The 22,639-nt window shown below is 56.4% G+C and overlaps 1 protein-coding gene across 5 annotated transcripts in view; it reads right to left on the bottom strand.

The window, feature by feature from the left end:
- Window positions 1-11,315, bottom strand: part of GSG1L (GSG1 like) — a 189,703-nt gene extending 178,388 nt beyond the window's left edge. For 2 of the 5 annotated variants that reach the window (XM_045072583.1, XM_045072581.1), the window contains exon 1: window positions 10,841-11,272. In XM_045072583.1, coding sequence (XP_044928518.1) covers window positions 10,841-11,192 — 352 coding nt within the window. In that variant the 5' untranslated portion in view covers window positions 11,193-11,272. Of the gene's footprint in view, window positions 1-10,840 lie in introns of all 5 variants that reach the window. The other 3 variants (XM_045072584.1, XM_045072585.1, XM_045072580.1) reach the window with 3 other exon arrangements.
- Between the last annotated feature and the right edge of the window lie 11,324 nt (window positions 11,316-22,639).

Below are 22,639 nucleotides of genomic sequence, written 5' to 3'. Positions count from 1 at the left end.
AACCAAAGCGAACCACCACTAGGGATGGGCCGCTTCTGTCTGGAGTGCTCCTCACCCCCAGATGGCTGCCTTCCTTGGCTCATTCGGGTCTCACTTCAAGGAAATTTCCATGACACCCTATCAAAGACTCTAATCTCAGGAACACCTGGGTGGCTCAGTTGGTTAAGCATCTCCCATTGGCTCAGGTCACGATCTCAGGGTCCTTGAACTGAGCTCCGTGTGGGGCTCCCTCCTCAGCAGGGAGTCGGCTTCTCCCTCTCCCTCTGCCCACCTCCCATCCTGTTGATTCTCTCTCTCTCTCCCTCTAATAAATCAATAAAAGCTTGGGGAAAAAAAAAAGGAATCTCAAGTCTTCCCATCAGAGTTAATTCCAACTGTTTGCTTCCTATCTACCCCAGGAAAAGTGGTTTATTTGAGAGGGTGGGGAAGGGCTATTATTTTTTTTTAAGATTTTATTTATTTATTTGACAGACAGAGCTCACAAGTAGGCAGAGAAGCAGGCAGAGAGAGAGGGAGGAAGCAGGCACCCTGCAGAGCAGAGAGCCCGATGTGGGGCTCGATCCTGGAACCCTGGGATCACGACCTCTGCCTAAGCAGAGGCTTAACCCACTGAGCCACCCAGGCGCCCCAGGGCTATTTTTAAATAACCATTCTTCTGACAAATCAAGCAGAAGGCATGAAACTGAAGGTCAGGGTCTGCGGATCTTCAAGGAATAACCAAAGGCCAGCAACTAGAAGCAAGGCCTAGGGGAAGCCATCTGGGTCCCAGCACTAGCTCGACCTACCAGGTCCTCTCCCCTCAGAGACAGAATGTCCTTGTCCATAAAACAGAATTGGTGGAGATCATGATCTTCAGAGAATGGGCTGCCTGTCCCTGGGGCATCTGAGGTCCATGAATGTCAGGAGGAAAAGCGTTATAGAAAAAACCTATCAGGCTGAGTGGCAGAAGAGGGTATGCCGGGCGTGGGCAGTCAGTTTTAAATGGGTGACCAGAGAAGACCCCATACATTTTACAGCGAGGGGTTGGGAATCTGGGAAAGAGTGTTTGGGACGAGGAAAGTAAGTGTAAAGACCCTGAGGCAGAAGCACGGCGGTGGGGGGAGTAGGTTGCGCAAAATCCAGCAGCAGAAGCGGGGAACGACGTAGTAGGACAACAGAGACAACTTGGGTCCCGTTCTGCAGCCCCTGGGGGACTGCAGCTTGACCCAAATGAGATGAGGCCACGGGAGGGTCGTCATCCAACGTGTACGGGACCCCTCAGCCGACGATGAGGCAGAAAGACCAGTGAGGGGGGCTGCTGGGGACATCCAGAACTGGACCCCGTGACAGAGCATACAGGGCGGACGGAGGCCCCGAGAGATGGGAGGACAAACCGACCCAGCAGAGGGGCGTGGACATCCACAAGCGGGTCCCTGCGGCGACAGCGTGAAGATCCCGTCGGCTCGCTGGGAAGCTGCCTCCCCCAGCCCGGGTTTCCTAGATGGTGAATGACTGGTAAGCGTAACCTGGGACAGAGTGGAGAGGGGCCCCCCAACAGGGCACGGGCGGAGGGCGAGCGGCCAGGGCTGCCCTGCCTTCCCCACGGGCCCAGGGCCAAGGGCGGAAGGCCCAGAAGAGCCGCAGACCCCGGTGCTCCGGAAGAGAGCAGAGAAAGGGCCATAGAGGCCCCCTCCGGCCTTCCGGGCTCCTGCAGGCTCCCCCTGCGGCTGCTGCCCTCCAGGTCCCCGGGCCTGTTCCCTCCGCGTGCCTGTGCGTGTGTGTGTGTGTGTGTGTCCGTGTGTGTCCCTGTGACTGTGTCTCTCCCTGTGCCCTTCGTCTCGCTCTGCCTCTCTCCACCCTACTCTGTCCCCTCCCCACCCTGGTCCAGCCGTCACCTTGGACCGATCCCTGGGAGGCTGGGACACAGGACAAGGCCCCCAGAGCCGCTGGCCATCCCCCCCCGAGCAGGGAAGTGGCCAGACCCCTCACCCTACCCCCGAGTTATCCAAACGGCCTCGGGCAGTGTGGGGCCAGGCCCCCTCCCACGTCTCACCAACATCACCGCCCGGCTGCAGAGTTCGGGCCCCTCCTGTTCGTTTCTGCAGCAGAGGGACTGTTTGGGGAAGCGGGGATTCTGGCCTTCCGTTTGGAGTAGATACCAACCAGGAACCCCTGGAAAAAGCTATCCAGAAAGCCTGGTACCATGACTCCCACTTTTTCGATACAGAAACTGAGGACCATGTTTCCTCTGAAAACTCAGAAGATGAAAAGTGGGAAATCAGCTTGGAGCGCCCAGAAGAGCAGGGAGTCCAGAGGGCAGAGCGGGGCGAACAGAAGGCAATCAGGGAGACACGAGAGCAGGAGGCAGGAGGAGCCCACAGGCAGGGGCTCAGGGCGGGGGGAGCACGAGGGGGCCGGCTCCACCCCATACTCGGCAGAAGCCAGCCCCAGGCCAGCCCACTGCCTCATTCCCAGATGCAAAATGACAGGGCTGTCTCCCAATGCTGGTGCTCGCACTGGCCCGTGTCCCCAAGACCCCCAGGGAGCTAGTTAGAAATACAGATTCCCGGGCCTCACACAGGCCCACCAAGCAAAAAGTCCAAGGGCAGGACCCTGAGGCTTTGCATTCTACCAAGTTCTCTAGAAGCATTGGGGAACACAAGCCAAGGGGGTATTGTTGTTACGCAGCGTTCCAAGGCAAGAACTCACTGCTACACACCTCCCAACCTCAGAACCACGCGGCTCAGGCAAACATGTCTCCATCTCCGGCACCACCCTCTGGGGTGTGACCATGGGACCAAGGGCACAAGTGACCAAGGCCTGGCTACCCTCTTGGGCCACACTGATCGGTTCAGGGCTGCTGATCCTCTGAGAACCAGATCTGGGACTGTTTTGTTGGGATGCTGGGAAGGAAGACTTCGTTTTTCTGCCGAAATTCTTGGAAAGACAGGAGGTGAGCTCAAAGCTGTCAGGGACAAGGCAGGGCAGGAGGCACCTGAGAATGATGCTAACTCGGAGGAAGGCAGAGCCAAGGGCTGGAAAGACACAGATTCTCAGCAGCCCTCCCTGATCGGGACACGACCCATACCCAGAATCTGCTCACGAGACTTTCTGTTAAGAGACACGACAGGGGCACCTGGCTGGCTCAGTCAGGAGAGTGTGCGACTCTTGATCTCAGGGTTGTGAGTTTGAGCCCTAAGCTGGGTGTAGAAATTACTTAAAGAGTTGAGGGGTCGGAGGGAGACACCTGGGTGGCTCAGTGGGTTAAGCATCCGACTCTCGATTTGGGCTCAGGTCATGATCTCAGGGTCCTGGGATCGAGCCCCGCATCGGGCTCCAAGCTCAGCGTAGCGTCTGCTGGTCCCTCTACCTCTGCTTCTCCCCCTACTTGCGCACTCTCTCTCTCAAATAAATAAAATCTTTATTTTTTTAATAAAGATTTTATTTATTTATTTGATAGAGAGATCACAAGTAGGCAGAGAGAGTGGGGGAGGTAGGCTCCCTGCTGAGCAGAGAGCCCGACTCGGGGCTCGATCCCAGGACCCTGAGACCATGACCTGAGCCAAAGGCAGAGGCTTAACCCACTGAGCCACCCAGGCGCCCCAGTAAATAAAATCTTTAGAAAAAAAATCAGAATCTATACAAAAAGAGAAACCATAGTTCCTTTTTTTTTTTTTTCCTTCCACTTAAGACCATTTCAAATGAGTTTCTCTTGCTTGCAGTGACTCCTAGAGTCCTGGCCAATAGGGCTCACTCCTTTCTGGAACATCTGCCCAAGCGCCACGCATTGCCCTGGTGCCCAGTCCTGGTCCCCTCTGCCCACGGGACCAGTTGAGTAATCCTACCCCCGCCTTCCAGATCACCGCGGACAGGACCAGCTGCGGCTCCCAGCACCATGCGGTCCCATCAGATTCTGTCTCAAGACCGTGAACCAAGAGATGTGGAATCGAATCTTGCCACCGGCAGAGCTGGCCTCTAGGAATCGCAAGCTGGCAAAAGGAGTGTTGGCTCACCCCCGTTGGAAGTGTTAGCTTTTGGCCTGCAAGACAGGCTTTTTTTTTTTTTTTAGATTTTATTTATTTATTTGAGAATGAGAGAGAGAGAGAGAGAGAGCATAAGAAGAGGGAGGCTCAGAGAGAGAAGCAGATGCCCCGCCGAGCAGGGAGCCTGATGCAGGACTCGATCCCGGGACTCCAGGATCATGACCTGAGCCGCTGTCACTTAACCAACTGAGCCACCCAGGCGCCCACAGGACAGGCTTCTTATTTTTTAATCGAATCAGCCCCCAAATTTTAACCGTCAAGAGGTTTCCCCAAAATACCTGGAGTTTTGACAAAATGGACAAGGGGCTCCCATGGCGGCCCCCACCCGGCAATAAGAATGGGTGTCTGGGGCTCAGCCACTGCCCCCAGGTCCTCACAAAGCCCGTTCTCCCTCTAGGGCCCTATCCGGTTGTCCTGGGCTGGCCGTTGTAGGATTCGAGTTTGCGGGAGGGCCCATCGCCTCAAGCACCCAGGAACCCGGGTGGGGCCCTGCGAGGCCTGGCGATTGTGTCTCCGCCGGGACGCTGTGGGGGACAGCTGCCCCCACGAAACACACCTTTTTCCATACTGGGGCTTGAATCTGCTTCTGTCCTTCTTGGGACCGAAAGAGCTTCACCACCACAGTCCAGCAGGCCACCCAGAGAGGTCCCAAGTCGTGAGAGCCGCAGTCCCGCAGGCCACCCAGAGAGGTCCCAAGTCGTGAGAGCCGCAAGAGCCCGGCACCCCAGACGAAGAAGGACAAGGACCCCACTGACCCCTCCAGCTCCCCATGGGGTCCCACGGAGCACGAGCAGAAGAGCGGGCAGTGAAGAGGGGGTGACTGACCAGTCCGTGAAGTCCTGAGTTCTAGAACCCCTAATGCATGCAACACAGAGTCGCTCCACCCTTACTAAGTGCCAGCCTGTCCTGGTGCTGGCATGTGACATTCCATGACACGGGCCGGAGTCCTGTCCCCATGGAGCTGGCAGGGGAGCCGAGGAGAGAGATCATGAAGAAATAAGCGAGTATGTTATGTAGCGGGTCACACAGCAGTCGCGGCCGTGGCGGGAGAAGGTGGGGGGGAAGCGCTGGGGGGAGGGGGGAGGTCGCTGATGCAGAGGACGTGGCCAGGGAAGGCCCCTGGGAAAGAGGACATTTGAGCCCAGGCCAGCCTGCCTTGCAGACATCTAGGAGAAGAGTCCCCAGATGGCCCGAACAGCAAGTACAAAGGCCCTGGGGCAGGAAGGCATGGGCCCGTTCAGGAACCAACAAGGAGGCTCTTGGGGCTGGGCAGGGTGAAGGGCGTGGGGTCAGAGAGGCTATGCAGGTACATCACAGTGGGCCACAGGCATGGGCTCTGCGCCTGAGGGAGACAGACTGCACAGGAGGGCTATGCACAGCGGAGGGAGGTGATCTGACTTGGGTTTCTCTGCTGGGTAGAAAGCAGACCATGGGTGCCGAGGGCAGAAGCAGGGAGCCCAGGTTTCGAAAAGCTGCAGGGCCTGGTCAGGGCCAGGATTCTGAACGAAGAGCTGCAGGATTCGCCAGCGGACAATATGGGGACATGAGGACCAGAGGCGCCGAGGAGGACTCGTCCGAGGCCAGAGTTCCTGGAAGACGGAGGGTTGTGTCCACAGGGGAGGGGGCAGCCTGTGGCCTCCCGGGAGGGCCCCCTGCCACTCCCGCGGGATCCCAGACTCTGTGTTCACAGACCTGCCAAAAATCCATATGCTTCTGTGAAGTGTCTGCATTCTCAAATGTTGACGACTCATTCCAAGACTAAACACTGCGGGGCTAAAGGAAACAGATGGAAAGTTCCGAGCGGACCCGCAGGCCGCAGGGTCAGTCACAGCTCTTCCTGGGTGTTTGCTGGGCGCCGACGGAGCGCCCACACCGTCAGCTTTACCTCCAACAGGATTGGTGAGGCAGCTCCGATGGTCCCTCCGTCCCAGCCAAGGAAACTGAGGCCCAGAGAGGGCAAGCCCCCAACCAAAGCCACACAGCAGGCGAGCTGTGGTGTGGGGGCTGAGGCCCGGGCGGTCTGTCCCCAAAACCTGTCCTTGCGGGGTTCTCTGTTGCCTCCATCATCCCGACAGAAAAACACACACAGAAAACCTTCATTCCATGCAGGAGGAAAGAAAAGGCCAGAGTGGAAATGGGACTTAGCCAGAGTCCCTCGGCAAGTTGGCACTGGAGCCCGGACTCAAACCTGGGGCTCACGACTCCCTCGCTCAGCTCTTCCTCTGTTGGAGGAGCCCGGGGAGCCGGACCGAACTGGGTCAGTGGGGGTGTGGTGCCGCACAGCAGGCAAGAATCAGGTTCTGGAAACTTGTGCTTGGGCGCACATCCCAGCTCTGCCACTGGGTAGCTGCGTGTGCTTGGGCAAGTCGCTTCACCTCTCTGCGCCCCAGAAAAGAGCTGAAACCGTGGCACTAGGCTGTCAGAGAGCTGTTCTGGAAATGGGGGGAAACAACACTGGTCTTGGGCTTAGAGCCACACCTTTCGAAGTCCCAGTCTTCACCCATCCGACAATGCTAGCACAAAGCCCGTCTGATAGTACACCGACACACTCCCAGCACTAGAAGCTTCCTCGGTGGGGACATCACGTCCGTCCTCATACTCATGAAAAAGATCGTGGCGTGATTTAAGGGAGCAAGCAGAAGATCTGGGGGTTTCCGTAGAAAAGAAAGGGAAGTAAGAGGCTAGGGGCTTTTCCCTCCTGAGTGAGAATGACCTCACCCCACAAGCGCTCGGGTGTGCAAAGGAGAGGTTGTATGTGGTGAGCACCTCCGTGAAAGGGGAGAGGTCCCCTGTTGGCCTCCCTGGAGGGTAACAAGACACTTGGAGCCCAAGAGAGAGCAGCACTCCTAACAACAATGACTATTCATCCCACCAGTGTTTGCTGAGCACCTACTATGTGCCAGGGTCCTGAGCGCTAAGGGAGCAGCAGGGAACAGAGCAGGTGAACTCCGCCGCCACCTTCACAGAGCCAGCGGGCCAGACACAAGACAGACAAGCCACGCGGAGGTCAAGTCCGTAGCAAGTGCTAGAAGGAAAAGCAAGCAGGAAAGGTGTGGGGAGATCAGCTCTGAACTGGGTGGTCAGAGAGAGCGCAGCACTGACTTGAAGAAGTTTCCAGAAATAGCTCTGCGGCCATCTTCCACCTCTGACAGGTGCCCCCGGCTCGGATCCCCCATTCCGCAGGGGATCAAACTGGGGCTCCTGCCCAAACCGCACTGCCGGCAGGAGACGCGGGGAGCTGCCTTCCTTCACCAACGGTCTCTTCACCCATCCCAGGGGAAACAGAGCTCCCGCTTCCCGGGACCCCCGTGGCTGCCTCAGTCCCACCTCCCTCCAGGCATCCGGGCAAGCCCCCCTCGACCCTCCCCTGCCGCCCCGCAGGTCTCCTCGAGTCACCGACTTACTCAGGTTCAAACACAATCGAGATGAAGCCCAACCCCACCTGTGCTCCCAGTTAGCACCGCCCCACGCCCCGCCAACCCATCTCCCCACCCCCAGACCTTCACTATGCCTTTTCCAGACCTTTCCTCTGCTGCCGCCCCCCCCCGCCTGCGGAATACCAACAAACAGGCGACCACCCAGCCCTTCCGATCATCGAATCCAGGGGAGAAATCCAATGTGCGTGAAGGGCTTGGGGTCATTCTGTGCGAAGGCCACATTCCCTTTCTGTGCGCCGAAGGACGCTGATGCTCCTTCTTAGAGGAAAGAGAAAAGCTTGCTTTGTGCCGGGTCTGGTGAAATTGTGTCTGTTTAGGACAAGCTGCAGTTTTCCTTGGTGAACGCTGTAGATTTTTTCATGTGGGTAAAAGGGCTTATTCGATTTCGTCGTGGCTGCCCAGAGTGGGGAGAGGCTCTTCTGGGCACAGGGAGAAATTGCCGAACAAGCGCTGGAGAGGAAGGAGCAGTTAGCAAGCGCTGCTTCTCCCGAGGAGGTCAGGGTTTCGTGGCTGGCGTTTCCACTGGGGCGGACGTCAAATGCTGCGAAGCAGAGAAAGCCTTCCCTGTCGTTTGGCCGGGAGGGACAGAACATGGCCCTCGAGGTCTCAGGCGGTGGGGAGGGCAGAGAGCAGGATGTCGTAGGGGACAGGGGAGGCGCTGGGGCATTTTTTTTCCCCCCTCTTCAAGGGAAAAATAAATTAAAAAATGGTCACGGAACGCAGAAGAAAGGTTGCCATGGCAACAAAAGTTTGAGGCCAGGTACTTCTGACACCCTTTCAGGACCACAGAGGGGGCGAGACAGGATTTGGGCACCGCGGGATCAGCCAGGGAAACCATCCAAGCTGGCTCCGACCTCCCAAATTCCTCACCGGCTCTGACAGGCTGATAACTATTTTCCGCGCGCTCGGGGAGGAAAATTGTGATTTTCTGGGAGGGGCGATCTCTAGCCAACAGCGAGGAAGAGAACAGGGGAAACCGTGGGTTTGTTTTATTTACCCAACAAACGGGCCACCCGTGTTTTTACACACGGAGGACTGGGGAGGAGGGTCTGTGGCAGAGTGCCACCCCCCCCCCAAAATGGTGCCCTTCCCGATCCCGCCCAGTAGCATCCATCATTCACTTCACCCCGACCCCCTTCTGTCACTGAAGATAATCGGGGCCCCCTCACCAGCTGGGACGCCTGGGCGAAAACCTCTCTGAACCCCCAAATCCTCATCTGAGAAGTCGGCCCCCTTGGAGTGAGCGCCGGGCACGGAGGTGTTGGCAAGGAGTCAGCCAGATCTGGCAGGTGAGACGTTCTCACAGCGCCTGGTGTGCCTTAAAGTCTCCATAAATGGAAGCTAACGTCGCTTTAAATGTTTTTCAATTAATAATTTTTATGAAAACTTCTCGGGCTTCAATATCCCGTGTCAAGCCCCGGCTGAGTGTTCCACACAGGGGAATCTCTGCAAGAGGTGGGCCGTGACCTTCAGGGAGAAGCCAGGAGAGACCTCCGTGACCGACGCTCAGCCAGCCATCGGAGGGCAGGGACACCCCCGGAGGCAGGGACCCCACCACTCCGGAGACGCAGCCTCGTGCTTTTAAGTCTGCGAGTAAAGGACGGACAGGGAGTCTGCGCTTCTACGCAGAGGGGAAACCTGGTGACAAGTGGAGGTGATGTGTGGGGACCTCTACCCCGAGAAGTGCAGATGTCCCCCAGGATAACACATCATGAGGCTTCTGTGGAAAAGGTCATGGTCAGACTGAGTGGAAGGCCGAAAATTTTGGCCAAGATACCTTTTGAGGTTCTTTTTTTTTTTTTTTTTTTTTTTTTAACTGCATCCCAGAGTAAAGACTTGAGTTCTGAGTGCACATCAGAAGGGAGTCTGATGGACCAGTTCCGAGGTTTAACCCTATTCCAACGGCAGGTGTCTGGGAAACGGCTAGCAGCACACAGGTGAGAGAGAAAAGTTCAGCGGGGCACCTCCAGGGCAAGGCGGAGCGGACAGCACCCCAGGAAACCCCTGGCTTATCATCCCAGGCTCTCATGCAACATGAATCCCACAAAAACCTACTGATGACCTCCTACCCCCTAGATGTTACCCAGCAGCTGCGGATGCCCATGAACCAGGAGGCCCCAGGCCCTGCCCTCACAGGGACATCCTGTGGACAAGAAACTAGTGACCAGAGGCAGGCTCCAGAAAATCTCCGGTTGTGCCAAGAATGGTGGAGATAAAGGTGGGGACAAGGGACAAAGTGAGGGGACCCTCCTCCCCAGGGGATGGGGAGGTCTTCACGCCAGGGTGGGGACCCCCAGGGGGGAGGTGAGGAGCCAGTCCCGGGGAAAAGGTGGGAAGGGGATTCCAGGCAGAGACGGCGGCCTCCTTGGGTTAATTTTACACCTTCTTGTCTCTCTGTCCTTTAGACAAACAAGTCAGGCCACTGGCTTATTCTAAACAAAGTCCACTGTCACCTGCCCCCATCCACAGCGGAGTAAACCCCGCTGGAGCGCAGGGGAGAGCTGGGCGCGCACAGACTTTTAACCTTGCTGAGAGAGGTCAGTTCACTCAAGAGGGTCCCCACGCCCCGACCTAGAACACCCCAAGGTCTGGGAGGTGGTGCGGCGCAGCACCCACCGCAGGGCCTCACTGCCTGCCCCGGGGCCACGGGAACAGTCTCCTCTGCCTGGAGAAGTCACCCTCCCACCGCCACCAGCATCACCACCCCAGTTCGGAGCCCAGGCGAGCCGAGCCGTCCCGCTTTCCCGCCCCGCGCCCCCCGCCCCCCGGCCGCTGCGTCCTCTCCCGGGCGGGGGCCAGGACTCCAAGGGCTCCCCGCTGGGACCCCCCGCGCCCCCCCCCCACCCCGACTCTCGTGCTGCCCCGGGCCCGACTGGGAGAACGACAACCACCCCCGGCTCGGGGCGTGTGGAGGGGTGGGGGGTCCTCGAAGCAGCAGTCGGTGCGACCGCCCCCAGGCGGGCCGGGCGGGGCAGGGGGAGCCGGTGCCCCGCGAACGAAGGCGGAGGAGGGGGCGAGCCCCGAGACGAGTTCTGGCGCGGGAAGGAGCGCGCGCCCCGCCGACCGGCCGCTGGGCTCGGTGCCCGCGAGACGCGCCTCCCCGGGCCGCCGCGACGTCCCCCAAGGCGCCGGGAGCTCGGGAAAGGACGCGGCTCTGCCCGCGGCCCCGGCACAGCGGCGCGCCCCGGCCGCCCCCCACTCTCCCGCGGCTCCCCGCGCCCGGGCGTGCGGCCGAGCCCTGCGGAGCGCGGGGCGCCTCGGCGGGCGGCGGGGAGGGAGCGCGGGGCCGGGGCGCGGGCCGCGGGGGGCTTGGCGCGGGGCGCGGGGCGCGGGGCGCGGGGCGCGGGGCGGTCCGGGGGCGCGCGGCCGCCGCTCACTCACCGGGCCCGCCGAGCTCCTCCTCGCACGAGTACCAGATGCCGGCGTGGAAATGCCTGAGGAGGAAGCGGTCGTCGCCCGTCTCCCAGCTGTAGGGCGCGCCTCCGGGGGGGCCGTTCCCGGCGGCGGCGGCGGCGGCGGCGGCGGCCGTGGCGGGGGCGGCGGTGCCGTTGGTCGTGGCGTTGGCGCCCGAGTTGGGGCAGTTGGCGCGCCCGCCCTGGCCGCAGCCGGGCTTGGGGACCCGCTGCGTGCCCTGGCACCAGTGCGTGGTGAGGAAGGCGGTGGTGGCGAAGAGCAGCGCCAGCAGGTTCAGGGCCACGGCCAGGAGCGCTCGGCCGCGGCGGCTCGTCTTCATGCCGCCGGGCCCGCGCCGCCGGGGGAGCTCCGCGCGCGAAGTTGGCAGCCGGCGCCCCGCGTCAGCGGCCGCTGCCCGCCGCGCCCCGGGGCTCGGGCGCCTGCGTTCGGCGGCGGCGGCGGACGCGGCGCGGGCCCATGGCCACCCCCCGCCACCGGGGGGTGAGGGCGCGGCGCGGGGGGGCGCGGGGCCCGCGGGGGGCGCGGGGGGCGCGCGGGGCGCGGGCGGCGGCGGCGGAGCGGCTCCGGCGCGCCCGGAGCCCGGAGCGCGAGTGCACCTCGGCGAGGAGCCGCTGGCGCCTGGCAGCGGCCGCGGCGCAGGGACGCGCGCCCCTCCGTGGGGAGACACCTGCAGGCGGCCGGCGACACTGTTCCGGCGCCCGCCCTAAGCAGGGAGAGGGGGCGCCCCACGCCGGGCGCGGGCGGGGGACCCCGAGAGAAGGAGCGCCTCGGAGGAGCCCCGCACCCGATTGGAGGGGCTGAGACGCGTGGACACGCCGGACCAGGCGCGCTCTCGGGGAAAGAGGATCCCGGCGGGGGGCGGGGGGCGCGGGGGAGGCCACAGACCCGGCCAGGAGGGGGCATCCTCCTCAGTAGACAGTACTGGGCTCCCCCAGAGGGACAAGGACCGGCAGGAGGGAGCCCTAGGAAGGAGTCCCAAAGGGTCAGGACGGCAAAGTTCCCCGGGCTTCCCCTGGCCAGGGAGCTTCAGGCTCAGCTGAAAGGGTTGCCTTCTGCGGGACCTGGACGCGCAGGACCCATCCGACGGGGTGTCCCCCCGCCAGGAATGCAGGGTTGTAGAATCTTGGGGGTTTGTGCTTTCTCTGGGAGTCACCCAGGGGGACTTAGACTGTGTAAACCCAAAGGAAGGGCTTGTCTGGCAGGTGGAAGCTATGGTCACCTGCGGTCTCTGTTCCAGCATGGAACAGCCGCCAAGGCGGCCAGAAGCGCCCCACACAGGATGTTGTGTGTGACAAAATAAACTTTCTCCTGCAGGCCGTCCCCGCTTGAGATCCAGGGCAACACCACCCCATGAGGTCTGGACACCACGTTGTAGCTGCTAGGGAGGGGTGTCCTATAGACACCATCTGCCCGGATGCTTCCATGTTGGACTGGGGACAGAATGGTCAAGAATACCGACTTTGGGGTCAGGCAGTTCTGGGGCTTGACCAGGTGGAGGCTTCGAACGTGTCACTTAACCTCTGGGAGCCGCAAGTGTCTATCTATTAAAACAAAACAAAACAAAACAAAAAAAGGCAGGGGGAGGTGTAATCAGGAGGCATTGTAAGAGATCCTGCTTGTAAAAAAGCATTTGGCCCATAGTAGGTGATCAGTAAAATGCCAGCCACTGTGATTAACATCTGAGCCAAGGTCAGTGGACCAAATCTGCACAGACCTTTTCGGGCTCTCTGGTGCAAAGCGGTATCGCCCAACAGGGAGCGCTCCCAGCCCCACCTTGTTCCGAGATGACCTGAGCTCCCTTCTCACCAGCCGTGCATGGGGCCCAGATGCCCAGGGCTCACGACAATTAATTTTATGTTGATTGCAAGCGCTCATTTGAATTCTGCCCAAGCTGAGAGCTGCTCCAACAACCCCCAGCTTATGGGACAGCAGGGCTGGCAGAATTCAAGGTTAACAGAGTATGAATTGCCTTATTCTGGTGGGTGAACCTGTGCTCCCGGTCAGCTGGCGGGTGGTAATAATTATGGGCAGTGCCTCTGGCAGGATCTCTGATGAAGGCTGGCCGGGGTCTCCAGATTCGTTCATTAGATCCCTTTTCTGGCCCTACGCAAGGCCTTCCCAACTATTTTGAGAAAGAGGACCTCCATGGGATAATCATGGAGTCGAGGGAATGGCTGGACAGAGAAAAAAACATCATGGACAAAAACTTGCAAGGACTTCCGTGTCACTTTTAAATAGCTGTGTAATATTCATCCCAGAGTGTCTGTACACTTCTGAAAATCAATCCCTCCGATGGAGACCTGTGACAATGGACATGTGGGCAGGACTTGGTGACCTTCAGGCTGGGAACTCTGCCCTGGGCATCTGAAGCCGGCAGATCCCAACCAAAATATGACTCAGGGATCACACTGTCTTCAGGAATCCCCTGAGGAAGCACAGAGGGGGGGATGCTATATTTTTCCACTCGTTGAGCTCCCACTGGGTGCTCAGAACCGGGGAGAAAAGAGAACACAAACGTTAATACCTATGATGTAAGGTGTGCACGTGTTAAAGGCCAGGGGCAGAAATACAGCAGGGGGCAGGGTTAGAAGGGAGGGGGGGCAGGTTGGGATTTGAAAGCGGGATTTCGAGGAGAGCTCACTGAGAAGATGACACTGGAGCAAAGGCTTGAAGGAGGGTCGAAGCAAGCCATAGGGACATCCCCGAGAAAGGAGGTTCCAGGAAGAGGGAGTAGCCAGTGCAAAGGCCCTGAGGTAGGGCAGTAACTAAAAGCAGTGCGGCTGGAGCTGAGCGGGCAGGGAGGAGAGTAGCAGAAAACAAGGGGGCGGAGGTGAGGAGGAGAAGGAGGAGAAAGTGAGAGACCAAGGCCTGGGTAGACCCTTACGAAGACAGTGGCATTTACCCCAAGTAAGGTGGAAGCCTCTAGCAGCTCTGAGCAGAGGGGAGACATGATTTGACTTCGGGGATAGCAGGACCTCTCTGGCTGCTGGGTGAAGAAGGGCACCAGCTCGTGCCCAGTGAGTAACTCCAGGCAAGGTAAGGCTAGGAGCTCAGCCCTGGGTGATGACAAAAGCAGTGGAGGTCCTTCCTGGGTCTGTTTTGAAAGCAGGTCCAGCCGGAGTTGCTCCAGGATGGAACAGAGGGTGTGAAGACAGCCCTGGGGCATTTCGCTGGAGCTTCTCCAAGGACAGAGTGGCCACGGGCTGAGACAGATGGCCTTGGGAGAAGTCGATCCAGGGCCACACAGGGAAGATCAGAGATTCTGGCTGATTCCACACCAGGCCTCGGACTCAAGCCGTGGGGAAGTTTGAAACGAAGACTAACTCCTTAGGCGGCCCCTTGGAGAGGATGGGTGTTTTCAAATCGTCCCTAGCAGCTGAAATCCCCTCGGGGGTGGCCAGGGGTAAGGAAAACAGCAATGGGGAGTTGCCCCGAGGGGAGGAGATGGTGCTCCACTCCGAACACAAGGAAGAGGGGAGCTGGAGCGGAGGGGCAGGGCAGGGGGCGATGGTGGGACACCATTAAGAGAAAACATCGAGGGGCGCCTGGGGGGCTCAGTGGGTTAAGCTTCTGCCTTTGGCTCAGGTCATGGTCCCAGGGTCCTGGGATCGAGTCCCGCATCGGGCTCTCTGCTCAGCGGGGAGCCTGCTTCCCCCCGCATCTCTCTGCCTGCCTCTCTGCCTACTTGTGATCTCTGTCTGTCAAATAAATGAGTAAAATCTTAAAAAAAGAGAGAGAGAACATGGCAGCTGGACGGAGTCCCGCTGAACGGCGTTGGCAGGACTCTCACTTGCAGCTCCGGGGGAGAGGTCCAGGGTGAGGATGAGGACACTGAGTGGGTTTCAAGGGTGAAGGATTCTCGCTGAACCCACCCAGTGGGATTCTGGCTAAAATGAGACTAAGCTGGCCAAGGACGGAGCCCAAGGTCAGGGTTAGGTGAGGAAGAGGGCTCGGAGGGGCCTGACCCTGCTCTGGTTGAGGAGAGTCGAGTGGGGGTGGAATTTGTTTAGAGGCTGCGAAATGTGGGCCCAAGCCCCTGGTTCCCCTCTCTTGAGCCACCGCCATAGGCCAAGACCTCCCGTTTCCCTGCTGCCCCCGCGGCCGGCCCCGTCTAGCTTCCTCCCCTATACTTGCTCCTACAGATGAGCCCAGTCCCTTTCTGTATCCTGACCCTTCAAAACGGAGCTTGGGAAACCAGAACATCCCCATCCTCTGGGCCCTCCTAATTATAACAAGGATTCATTGATTAGCAATTATCGGAGGTTTTTTAAAACATTCACTCTCAAGGTATCTAAGCATGATAGCCTCTTTATTCCCCTGGTAAAGATGCCGTTTCAGGCTTTCTTTGAAAGCAACCCCCCCCCCAATCCCAGTGCCGCTGGATTTAGAGGCTGTTTGTGCTTGGGGCGAGTGCGCCCAGGAGAGGAAGGGACCCTAGAGCTCCGTGCAATCAAAGAAGTCCCAGGGGCTGGGTTCTGCCGAAGAGAACGGAGCCAACTTCATTCGATCAGCCTGTCCTTTGGAACTGTCTTGGCTCTTCCGACAACTGTTCAAGAAGGATTTTTCGGGTCCCTGCTCTGGGCCAGGCTCACGCCGCACACTGAAGGCTGCTCTGAGGACCCTCGAGTCAGAGTCTGTGAACTTTATTTGGCACCAACTGCGTGCCAGGCACTTTGGCCAGAGATCGATCATTGAACCCTTATGGGACCCTTACGGAGAAACCGAGGCTCAGGAAGGAGCAAGGGCAGGGGTCAGAATAATCCAGGGCTTGTCTTCCTGGCACCTTGGGGTGAATCAAGGGTCAGACCCACGACCCAAAGGGGTCCTCACTCCCTGACCTCACTCCTTGTTCTCGGCGCTCAGTGGGATTTTCCTCAGTCTCTGAGGTCTGAAGACGGTCTGGTTTACTCCAGTCTTGAGAGACATGCCAGGAGAATTGGGGAGAAAAAAGATGTTTTCTGGTGTCTCCCGGACCAGCCCCTTCTTGGGCTGTTTTTCTCGGAGCAGACCTTGGGAAGCGCTTGTTTGCTTCCCTCTGCTGCCCCCTAAGGGCCACAGCGGACCTTGCTTTCCGGGACTGGGGAAGAAGCCCCCCACCTCCCCACCCACCCCCAAGAAGCTAACACTGGGGAGAGATCTGGGCGGAGCGGGAGGGGGGCCGGAAGGGTGGGGGACCTGGGACTCCATAAATGATTAAGAGCAGAAGTCTGGAGCTGAGTATCAATATTTATAAATTCCATAGTGATGCACAAATATACCATGAACAGTATGTCGCATATACACAAAAACCAGAAAAATTTAAGGGGCATAAGGACTAGATAAACACTACTTTTAAATGTTTCTGTTTTATTTGATAACAGCGCAACAGACCTTTCGGTTTTCACTTGGACATTCTTAGTGGGTTTTTTTACGGCTTACGATGAAACTGGGTGTGTTTCGTTTGTTGATTTTGGAAAAGCATGGGTTAACACCGCGTGGTGGTGGGTCAAGGTCTGGTTTTATGTAAGGTTCTTTCCATACATGATTTGAGCAGCTCTTAAAGCTGAAAGCGATGTTGAAATTTTGATTTACACAAAGATGGATCAATCCAAATGGAAGAAGTGGCTTGGGGGCTACACTTCCTGGGTATCGATACTCACATTTGAGTCCCATTCACAAAATAGGGAATCTTTTTTTTTTAATGCCTTTTTTTTTTTAAGATTTTATTTATTTATTTGACAGAGATCACAAGTAGGCAGAAAGGCAGAGAGAGAGAGAGAGAGGAGGAAGCAGGCTCCCTGCCCAGCAGAGAGCCCGATGCGGGGCTCCATCCCAGGACTCTGGGATCATGACCTAAGCCAAAGGCAGAGGCTTGAACCCACTGAGCCACCCGGGCACCCCAGGGAATCATTTTCAATGAAAATGGCTAAGCACATGTTCCTTGATGTCCATCACTTAGTCTTGCAGACAAATCAGCTGATTGGTATTTGCGTGTTTTTAGCAAACGGATTCAAATCCCCCTCAAAGTTTTCTTTTGAAAGATTTTGGAATTGGTGGAAATTTTCTTTTTTCAAGTCCTTAAAGCATGCCCACTTGGAGAGTTTTTGAAGGAAACATACTTTCATTGCTTTTCGGCAACAAAAGTTCATAAAAATGGAAGGGTTTCCAAACATTGCTTCCAGAATGTTCTTCCCAACACCTGAGTTCCTCTCAAAAAACAATGAGTCTCGTGCATTGTTTAAAAGTCACCTTCTTCTTGAAGGAGCAGATTAGGTGCATTGTCTTTTGGGGGACAAAGAGCTGACAGTCACGTGTCACCCCAGAAGAGGCCAGCTAACGTGGGCACTTGTCTTTTCCATGAGAGAAAAACACGAGCCTCGCATTCAGCCTCGGCAGCTGTGGAAAGTCCTCCTCAGGGTCGCTCCACGTCTCATAACAAAGGATCACGGAGACGTCGTCTGTGGAAAGGTCTTGTTTTTAGCGGTAATAATATACGCGATGAATACAATAGAAAATATTGATTCTGCGCCAGGAGCGAAGCAGGCTCCCGTCTATGCATTCATTATCCCCACAAGCCACACGATGAGGCAGGCACGGGTCTGGTCCTCTCTGACAGTCAGGGAAACCGAGGCACAGACTGGGCAGAACTCCGAGGGGTTGACCAGAAAGCTTTCTGAGGACATGACAGCTGTGGTTGTGATAGACGATTCTGTCAAAAGGGAGACTGTTGGGGGGGGGGCAGGGGGAAGTTCCCAGGCTGAGAACTTGGGGACCCCTGAACCTGGGGACCAGAGCTTTCCCCACCACGCAGGGGACACTGTGGGTTTCCAGCAAGCTGAAGTCCAGGACTGTGCGAGGGATGCCCGAATCCCACGCTCCCATGGAAGGGGAGGGGCAGAGAACTTGCTGGAAAAGAGTGAACTTCGCCTGTGTTGCCCTGTGCTGCCTTATCTTCCTCAGCTGTATGACCAGGACACGTCTTTTGGAGCCTTTTATCTTTACCGCACAACCTGTTAACCAGCGTTAATCTGTTAACACACACACACCTGTCTAACCTTCCATGCATTGGTTCAGTCTCCCAAGTAAAAGTAAAAGGACATCCACTCCATGCCACACAGAATCCCCAGAGCTTTACACACATGACCCTGATGGTGCCCTTATATCCGCATTTTATAGATAAGAAAACTGAGGCTAGAAGAGGAATGACCTCCCCAAGGTCAATGGCAGAGCTAAGGTTCAACCCCAGGCCCGTGACTCCCAACTCCAGTGGCCCAGGATGCCTTGACCTGGAAGGGGCCTCCTCAGGAGCCCTCTGAGAGGTCAACTCCATTCTGTGTGTTGGAAGTTTTGGACCAAAAAAGCAATCTGTTCTATTAGAAGAGGGTTTCATTGAAATTGTGGAGTCAGGGCGCCTGGGTGGCTCAGTGGGTTAAGCCTCTGCCTTCGGCTCCGGTCATGATCTCAGGGTCCTGGGATCGAGTCCTGCATCGGGCTCTCTGCTTGGCAGGGAGCCTGCTTCCTCCTCTCTCTCTGCCTGCCTCTCTGCCTACTTCTGATCTCTCTCTGTCAAATAAATAAATAAAATCTTTAAAAAGAGAAAAGAAATCGTGGAGTCAGTGAAGCATGGAAGGAAGAATGGAGCCCCCTCCTGGGTTAAGGGTATTATTGAGAGAAAATCTAGCCGTGGCCAGCACCCTCCAGCATGAGCAGTGAACCAAGGATGGCACGAGAAGTGGGTGACTTGGGGCTATAGATCAAAGGGGTTGTAGTAAGTCTTCACGCTCAGGAATGTGGATATTACTGGTCTCAAGGGGTCATAATCAATGGGAGGAGGAAGTAGACCAGGTGTTTGTGGCTTAGTGTGGCCCCTCCTGTGTATACCTGTCATCTGGCTGCACAGCAAGGGGGCCTGGCCCCTGGGAGAAGGCGGAGCCTGCCTTCTTGGTGGTTTGGGAGAAATATAGTAGAGTTTGGAAGCTACTGTGCTTTCTGCCTGGGCTGTTGTTCTGGCTCTGATACTTATTTCTGTACCATATTCTACGTATTTCTGTGTCATACCTTTCGCCATGTAACTTTGGAGTAGCCTTCCACTGTGGGCACATTGCCCTGGCTCTTGGCTTTGGATTTGGCCATGTGACTTGTTTTTCCAATAGTATAAGATAGAAATATTGTTGGGCCGGTGCCAGGCTAGTCCTCAAGGTACATTGCATGTTTCCAGATGCCCTCTGTCATTGCCAGGATAAGAATACACCTGAGCTAGGCTAGCTAGCCCCAGGAGGAGGACCTTGACTGGCAGCCCCCCCGCCAGCTGACTTCCGGATAGGTGACTGAGCCCAACAAAGACCAGCAAAGCTCCCTTGCTGGGTGCAGGCTCGATCAGTCAACCAACCCACCCACAGGTCCACACGAATAAGCAAGTATTGCTTCAAGGCTCTGACTTGGGGGGGGCTCATTTGTCACATAGCATTTTGGGAGCAAAAGCGAACCGATTCTGTGGACATTGTGTTCGTGTTCCTTCCCATTTCCAGCCCCCAGCCCTGTCCCTGATGACCAGTGCGAGGCATGTCCTCAAAGAGGAAGGACACAGATGGAATCACGGGTGGCCCCAGGCATCCAGGCAGCAGGTCTGGGTCACCAGGAAGATGGAGGAGGTCACATGGAGACTTCTCCTCTTTAGAACTCTCAAAGCGTCTCCAGAATCAACAGAACTGGAAAAGAAAGTGGAGAGCAGAAATGGCCAACATTTGTCCCAGAGATGCTCATCAAACACGCCTTCATAGAAACATTCCTTTGCGGTGGACAAGAGGGAAGAAAGAAAGGGGACTCACATAGAACATCGGCTGCTCTGTTGACCCTGGTGTCTTCTCATGACGTGGCGTCATGGGCAGCAGTGTGGCCCCTCTGGAGCCAGGCCGTGTGGGTTTGAACCCCAGCTCTCCTACCAGTCACTATGTCCCCTTGGCCGTTCAGTCTTTCCATGTCTTGGTTTCTTTGCCTGTAAAGTGAGAATAGTAGTAGCCTCTGCCTCAGACTTCTTGTGAGAATTGCCTGAGTAATACAGAAAACGCTTCAAGCCATACTGACTCTACCTGAGAGAATATTCTCTACCATACTCTACCATAAGAATATTCATGGGTTCCTGGAACAATGCTAGGGTTTAATAGGCATGGGCTCCTCCGTCTTGGTGTACCAGTCAGCCATTGCTGTGTAACAAATGACCCCAAACACAGTCACTTAAAACAGCAAGAAGCTTTTATTAGCTCTCAGTATCTCTGAGTCAGGAATTTAGGATTGGCTTGTCAGGGGGGTTCTGGCTCAGGTTCTCTCCCAGGGCCACCGTCAAGATGTCAGACGGGGCTACAGTCCCTGGAGGCTTGATTTCCAAGATGGCTGCCCCCAAAGTTCATGCCGGCTGTTGGCAGAAAGCGCAGACCCCCCTGCCGTGCTGGCCTGTCTACAGTGTGGCTTGAGCTCATTCTCGAGATGGCAGCTGGCTTCCTCAGAGCCAGAGATCTCGGAGAAAATGAGGCAAAGCTGCAATGTCCTTTATAGTCTAGCTTCGGATGACACACGGGGCAATTTCCTTAACATTCAAGGTGTTACGAAGGTCAGTACCAGCCAGTGTGAGAGAGGACTCCTCAGAGATGTGAACGGAAAGCGGGGATCCGTTAGGGACCAGCTGGGAGGCTGTGGACCACCAGCTCAACCTCCAACACTCCCCCACAGAAGACGTACTTTATCTTCCCAGAATCGTCGCACCATGTGAGAGCCGTCTTCCTTGCTTTCTCCGTGATTTCCTTTCTTGTTTTCTTTTCCTAAGATTTTATTATTCATTTGAAAGAAAACCTTCGCTCGAGGGAGGGGCAGAGGGAGAAGGAAAACAGACTCCCTGCTGCACAGAGAGCCCGACAGGAGGCTCCATCCCAGGACCCCATGATCATGACTTGAGCCGAAGTGGACTGAGGCACCCACGTGACCCCTCCTTCCCTTATAATAGCTTTTCCTCTGATTATAAAGATAGCATGTTGCAAAAACTTCAGAGAATGCAAAAAAGTGTTCGGGTTGCCTATAATTTCACAATGATTGGGTACTCGTTTTGGTGGATAATTTGGTGTTTTCATGCAAAATTTTATGTACATTTTATAAAATCTTAGTAACACTGCACACTCAGTTTTTTTTTTTTAAGATTTTATTTATTTATTTGACAGAGAGAAATCACAAGTACACTGAGAGGCAGGCAGAGAGAGAGAGAAGGAAGCAGGCTCCCTGCTGAGCAGAGAGCCCGATGCGGGACTCGATCCCAGGACCCTGAGATCATGACCTGAGCCAAAGGCAGCGGCTTAACCCACTGAGCCACCCAGGCGCCCTGCACACTCAGTTTTGTATCAGGCTTTTTACATTTGAAATCCTATCACAATCACTGTTTAATGTCCTTAGATGTTGTTAATAGTAATAGCCATTAGTTAAATATTTAGGAATGTTCCAGACACTATATTGAGCTCTTCACATGGTTCACTTAGCACAAACATCCTCCAGGTGGGCATTATTACTGTGCCCATTTCACAGAGGAAGAAACGGAGGCTCAGAAGGTTACATGACTAGCCTGGGGTCACACAGGAGATAAATGGCACCATGAAGACTTCTGTTCAGATCTGATGGCCCCAACTGCACTCTAATGGCTGCAGAGTGTCTCACTGTGTGGACATCCCACCACTACAAGAATAATCTTCTGTTGTTTGACAGTTAGGTTATTAGTAGTCACTCATTGGCTCATGCAATTGAAAAGCCCAGGGGGAGGTCTTGCTTCAGGTGTGGCTTGATCAAGCAGCTCAAAGATGTCAAGGACTTGGGTCCTCTTCAGCCTCTGGTTTCTCTTCTTTGGCATTAGCTTCATCCCTCTGCCCTTGGCTCCATACGGAAGTCCCCGGAACGGACGCCTTGATTCCTGACCTTACATTTTCACATCATGCCAGCTCTTTCTCGGACAGTGGGGAGGTTTTCTCTCTCTAGGAATCCCCAGCCCATGATTCCAGATGCCTCATCGTGGACAGGGAGAATGTGATGTTCCGATTGGCTTAAGCCAGTCAGGATGCACCCCTGGAGCTGTGTGCGGCTCAGCCCCCACCCAAACATCACGGCTGAGACTGAGAGGTGGTACAGCTGTGATCTAGTGCCACTTAACAAACCTGTAAAACTCAGCAGCATAAAGCAGCAATTACTTCTCATGATGCTGTGGGTTGGAATCCGGGCAGCCCTGCTCCTCTCTCCTGCTGTCATTCATGGCCTGCAGTTTTCTGATGGCTTGACCGGGGCTGGGGGTGGGGGGGCCAGCGATGATCTCACTGGCCCTTCTAGCAGATGTCCCTGTGCCGGCTGGGCTATCTTAGCTCTCCTCCTCGGGAGCCCTTCCCCTGCGGTGAAAGTTGCCAGACTTCTGGAGCTCCGTCTGTCCAAGGCACTCACAGGAGTCCCTTCTGTGCATTCCATTGGTCAAAGCACCTCAGCCTGGACCTCGGACCTCGAGGGAGGGCAAAGAGACCCAATCCCTTGCTGGGAGGGGCACGTTACTGGTAGGTGTGCAGACACTCTGCGACGAGTGATTAGGGCAGAGGCGGGCGTGGGCGGCTCCCTCTGCCCACAGATGCCCTGAAGACAGGGTTGGTGTTAAACACAGGGATGTTCCCGGGACCGACACGCGGAGATAATCTCCGAGATCAGGGCAGGAGGGCTGGGATTACATGTCTCCCTCACTAAATGGAGTCATGAAACTTTTATTAAGGGATATAG

This window comes from Mustela putorius, unplaced genomic scaffold (genome assembly GCF_011764305.1).
Source record: "Mustela putorius furo isolate JIRA1106 unplaced genomic scaffold, ASM1176430v1.1 tig00004039_pilon_pilon_pilon, whole genome shotgun sequence".
NCBI classification, from domain to species: domain Eukaryota; kingdom Metazoa; phylum Chordata; class Mammalia; order Carnivora; family Mustelidae; genus Mustela; species Mustela putorius.
Note: the sequence above shows the minus strand (reverse complement) of the source record. Positions and strands in the feature narration are given on the sequence as shown.